This window comes from Frankliniella occidentalis, unplaced genomic scaffold, assembly GCF_000697945.3.
Source record: "Frankliniella occidentalis isolate FOCC.00 unplaced genomic scaffold, Focc_3.1 Scaffold17, whole genome shotgun sequence".
Classification (NCBI taxonomy): Eukaryota; Metazoa; Arthropoda; class Insecta; order Thysanoptera; family Thripidae; genus Frankliniella; species Frankliniella occidentalis.
In genome coordinates this window covers 689466-694555 of record NW_026267147.1, presented here as the reverse complement: position 1 = coordinate 694555, position 5090 = coordinate 689466, and the positions used below count along the sequence as shown (strand labels likewise).

Sequence of the window (5090 nt, the reverse complement as noted above, 5' to 3'; positions counted from 1 at the left end):
CCCCTCGCCCCTTTCCCCTCTTGGGTCCAAAAGCCGACCGGGAGCGGCGCGCGGGAGGCGCGGGTGGCCGCCAGGCTGATCTCTCGGGGGAATTTTGAAGTTAGCCGTCCGCCGTTCTACCACACCGCCTCCCGGTGCTGACGATGTTGCTGGCAGCCCCGCGGGGGGCAAGATCAGAGCGATGATACGAACGAACATGCCTTTTTCTTGTTTACAACATGTCCTATGGACAGCTGTAGATGAGTAAACAAAAGTCATCTGTTTGTCTGTTTTCTTTATTTTGCCAACCAGGTTACATTCAGTAAAGGCTGACCCCCACCCCGTCTCCCGCCGGCGCTTTTCAGCAGGTCGTCTGTCGGTGTAGCTCCAAAGTTTGGGCGCGCCTCTTCCAAAAATCGAGGGCGGAATGAGAGGAGATAAAAAGGAGGCCACCGAAACGGCAACGGGGAAGGAGGAAACCCATCCGAACCCGAAGACGATCCGGGAGTGGATGATGACCCGAGCATCTGTATCGCGGTGGAATGTATCAAAGTCCAGGTCAGTGACAGCGCGGCGCGCCGGCCCGGGGGAAGGGGACGCGAGGGGGTGGAGCCGACTGCTCGTAGTGGTTCGGTCATGACACCTACCTTTGTCGATGACCGGCTCGGAGACGAGGGCACTTCTTCGCTGGAAGCTCTCATCCAGATCCCAGTTGGCAACCTCGGATACGGCCAGGGTGACGTTGTCGGCGCCGCCGGCGGACAGTGGTCGCCGGTACAGCCACAGGTCGGCCTGGGTCACCTCCTCGGCCTGGATGTCGGGCGGTAGCTTGAATAAGAAGCAGGATGTCTTGGCCGGAGAGGCATCGTCTCCGGGACACTGGCCGAGCTTTTTGCCGTCTGGAACACAGGGAGCATATGACCATAAGGTGGGTGCTCTCCTAAGCGGGGACGGGAGTTGTACGTTCAAGAGCCACGAGCCATGTGCGTAAGCTCTTCAGTGGTGCCACAATCAAGATGCCGTCATTGACACTTGTTTTCACACCTGTTGCGCCGTTATCTAAATTTTCCATAGCAAAAATCATCTTGAAACATAAATCTCATGATAGACCGCCACCATCGCATGATGACCCCCCCCCCCCTCCGCAAGATATCCATTTCCAAGGATAAACATAACTTTGCACTATGCTCATCGACGTTTCGATTACACTGAAGATGGAAAGAACGCCTCTGACAGGCAAGTGTGATTCGCTAAGTACTGTACGTTCAAATAGAGGCTCAGGACACTCTCAAGCTGAGCTCTAAGCCTTCTAAGAAGACCATTACAACGTTCTTATCGTAACATTTTGATGTCACTGTTTAGTCGCCTATACACATGCACATCAAACGAGTCCTGGTATGGCTCCAGCACGCCTTCAGTGTGCTCCTGGCTGGTCGCGCCGCACTCGCCGGGAGAGCGGTCGCGCTCTCTGCAGCTCTCCGGACCGTGCGGCCGGCCCGGCCGTCCAGGCCAATTGCTGGATGCGTCGGCCCGGCGCGGCCCGCCGCCATGGGCACCGAGGCACCACGCGGCCTGCGTGCTCGACCACGCCGTCGTCACGTGATCGGTGGCCCTCTCGCTTCCCCCGGGCCCCCCGGGCCCCCCGCGCCGACCCTGGAGACCTGCTTCCCCCTCCCCCCTCCTTGCGCACGCATCCGCGCCCTACGTGACTGGAGGGAGGCTGCGCCGGGCTACGCCGCCGCCCATGAGCGGGCCATGAGGACGCCATGAGTGGTCCAGCGAATAGGGTCAACCGTCCAGCCCCTGGCAGCGTGTACGCGCTCGCAGTCATGGACCCCGCCTGTAAGGGCGGAGACCGGCGGAGGCCGGCGGAGACTGAGCCACCAACCCACGTGGCCGCGATGCCTGCCTTGTTGTTTGCTGACCAAACGAAGGTGGCAGATGTGCGCACTTCATACAGGGTGGCCCAAATACCAGGGACAATTTCATAGTTACACTGTACCGCTCATGCAGCCGGGCGGGGAGGCTTGCCTGATGTCTCTCACCACGGCGCCTATGACCCCTTGCGGATAGGCAACGCGTGCGCAGGCCTGCATGCGGTACAGTATAACCACGAAATTGACCGGGGTATACATGCGGGCAACCGTGTATTCAAACCTTTTCCCTGCCCAGAAAGTGTATTTCGTACACATGTTTTCTGAAGGTTCAACAGGTTATCTGTGCATACCAATAACATTTCATCTGTCTCAGCAAATTTAGTCAGCCAATATGGCTTTAGCCAATATTCTCATCAGAAATCTTACCAGCTGCTGTGGATAGTTAGTTAGTCTTAGTGTCTGTCATAGCATGAGCCTATTAGCTCCATGACCTAATGTAGTTAGCTTGGCTGCTACACAGCTAACCGAACAGCTAACAGAGGTTGATAATGAATTAAAACAGATGAATCAGTATTTTTTCATGATATTGTAGGCGCGTCACGAAAGGAACGAGCGATCGTTGCAAACAGGAAACGGAAGCCCCAGTCACCCTGCGAATTAGCTGTGAAAACGAATGAAGTGACAGGTAGATGCGCATAGTTTTCTGTTTGGGTGGAAGCTCCACGAGCACCGACAGGTACTGGACAGATAGCAACGTTTGTGACAGAATCAAACATTCACGGTAAGACAGGTTCACTGCCAGGGAGAAAGAAGGTGATATGTAAGTTAATGCGTAACAAGTTACAGAAATCGGTACTGATTTTTTCAGAGTGCGTCTCGTGTGTTAGCTTTTACAAAATATTGTTCGTCACCTGTCTACACGTAACATTAGCTACCAGAGCTAATTTTATTACTCGAGGCCATTCGATCTAATGTATTAGCCTAAAGAGCAAATTTTTGGCACGGGCAGCTTATTCATTTTTCCCGTGTAAAAATATGCACACCAAGTCCCTAAAGCGCTGTTATATCCGAAGCCCTCCGGAGCATTGAGATCTTATAGACAATCTGTAGTCTTACCCAGTCGAGCTACGTTCGGCAGTGACCTGAATGCGCTGCCCCTACACATGGGTAGCGCCGGGCCGGGGGGTGCAATGGAGCAGCGTGCGGATAAGGTTTGGGCCAGTCGACCACCAGTAAACCTCAGTCGATGCAAATCCACCCCCCTCGAACTACGTGAAAACGGTGTCCATCGCTAACATTTTAATAAATTTTGACATCCACAGAGATTTTCAGGAACAGAATCATAATTCTAATTATTGCACGGATTTCAAGCTTCCTAGCACAAAAACTCGGTGGCATCGCGTAGGCATGGTAATGCAACACGTCGTGCTGAACACCAGAAGCGACTTTCCCCCGACATTTCAAGGCGCTCATCACCATGTAGAATCGTTATCGGATCACGTGAAAACCGTCTCGAGTGAGGCGTCGATGGTGATAGAAACGAGAGAAAAAAAGGGATCGGAGATCAGCAAAGCGGATGACGGGTGGCGGGGGTAGGGACGCCATCTGCCGAATCGCACTGCACAAGTGTCGTTTGGGGAAAACAAGGCAAAAAGAGAAATCTGCTGTTTTCAACTTTCTCTCTTATTGCTATAAGGCGCCAAAAACTTGGCAGCTGGGTCAGATGGCCTCATTGACCTCCCATAAAAAAGGGGAAAAGAGGAAGACAGCCGTCGGAAAATTTCGGCAGCAAGCAGATTGGTTTGCAAAAGTCCTCCAGAATGTAGATTATTACATCATGCTTAAAGTAGTATGGTAATTTGATTCGACTCGAGGCTCAGTTGAAACCACTAAAACGCATATCACACCGGTACACGGGGTCACACTTGGCTCTTAACGTAACACAAACATGCATAAGACTAGGTTTCTAATTAAGGACGTGATGTCCTTTCACGAGGTCAAATATGATGCCAAAATGGTTGGGTGAAATGATACAGGCTTATCTACTCGGAATTGCAATTGAAGTGACATCATCTTGAGTATTCGAATGCCGAGCAAACAGAAAAATAGAGACAAGAGACAATTTAGATCGAATTCAAAGAATTAGCAGACTTGATAATGATTGTTGTCATGGAACCTTAACTTTTGCAGAGTCACATCATAGACTTCTCACTCGAAGAGATTCAAAGCAATACGATCATGGTGCGTTATCTGTTCGGTCCCACTTTACAAACACTCAACACGAAACGCGCAACAAAGTAAATCCGTCCCGGGCCGCCATCACACACACAGCTTACAGCACCGAATGCGCAGTTTCAGCTTGAGAGTTTTTTTTTCTTCTGATAAAAGAGATTTACGAAACAGTAGTCATGACTTGACTTCAAACGACACGTTCGTGTAAATATTACGTTTGGAACTTTCTATCATAATGCTCATCAGAAGTAGGCGACGGGGTTGGGGGGTTGGCAATAGAAATCTAGTACCATGCCTCAGTACTGACACTCACCCTGGTCGGTGGGGAAGAGGATGACCTGGTCGGTGCGGCCGTAGAAGTCCTCGCTGTCGTCCTCGCGGCGGCGCGGCGGCACGGGCAGCGCCAGACCGGCCAGGGCCAGCGGCTTGGGCATCACCGAGGACGGCTTGTTCACCTTCGGGGGCTCCTTGAGCCCGAGCTTCTTGAGGATCTGTTGCTTGACGAACTCGATGCGGAGCGCCGTCAGATCGTCGTTGAGCCCTTCCTCGAGCATCTCCCGGCGGAGCCCGCAGCTGGGGCAGGACGCGGGGGCGTGCTGGTGGTGGCCGCGGTGGTGGTGGCGGCGCCGGTGCGGGGGGCTTCCCTCCGCGCTGAACAGCGTGCTCCAGGCGGTACCAAGGTGGCGGTGCTCGGCGGCCTCGCCGGCGGCGGGCTCCGAGGGGGCGGCGGCGTCCAGTTGGGCGGGCGCGGTGGGGGGAGCCGTCGTGGCCACGAGGCCCGCGACGAGGGCCACGAGGAGGGTGCGCGTGACGACGGGGAGCTGCATGACGGCGGTGTGACTGCTGTTGTCAACTCGGCTCCCGTAGCAAGTAAGTAGGCATTTGGAGTGGCTGGGCTGGGGCGTGTGCACCAGGGTGTACGCTCGACAGCGCTCTGGGGGACCGGCGCGCGGGCCGGCCGGGGATGTACGGGGGCACGGAGCACCCACCGCGTGGGACCGC

At 54.4% G+C, this 5090-nt stretch overlaps 1 protein-coding gene across 1 annotated transcript in view; it reads right to left on the bottom strand.

The window, feature by feature from the left end:
- The window catches only part of LOC113209850 (inhibin beta E chain), a 7180-nt gene extending 2123 nt beyond the window's left edge, over positions 1 to 5057 (bottom strand). The window contains exons 1-2 of the mRNA XM_026427575.2: positions 4402 to 5057; positions 627 to 878 (exon numbers count right to left, since the gene is read on the bottom strand). Coding sequence (XP_026283360.1) covers positions 627 to 878; positions 4402 to 4915 — 766 coding nt within the window. The 5' untranslated portion in view covers positions 4916 to 5057. The remainder of the gene's footprint in view (positions 1 to 626; positions 879 to 4401) is intronic.
- Between the last annotated feature and the right edge of the window lie 33 nt (positions 5058 to 5090).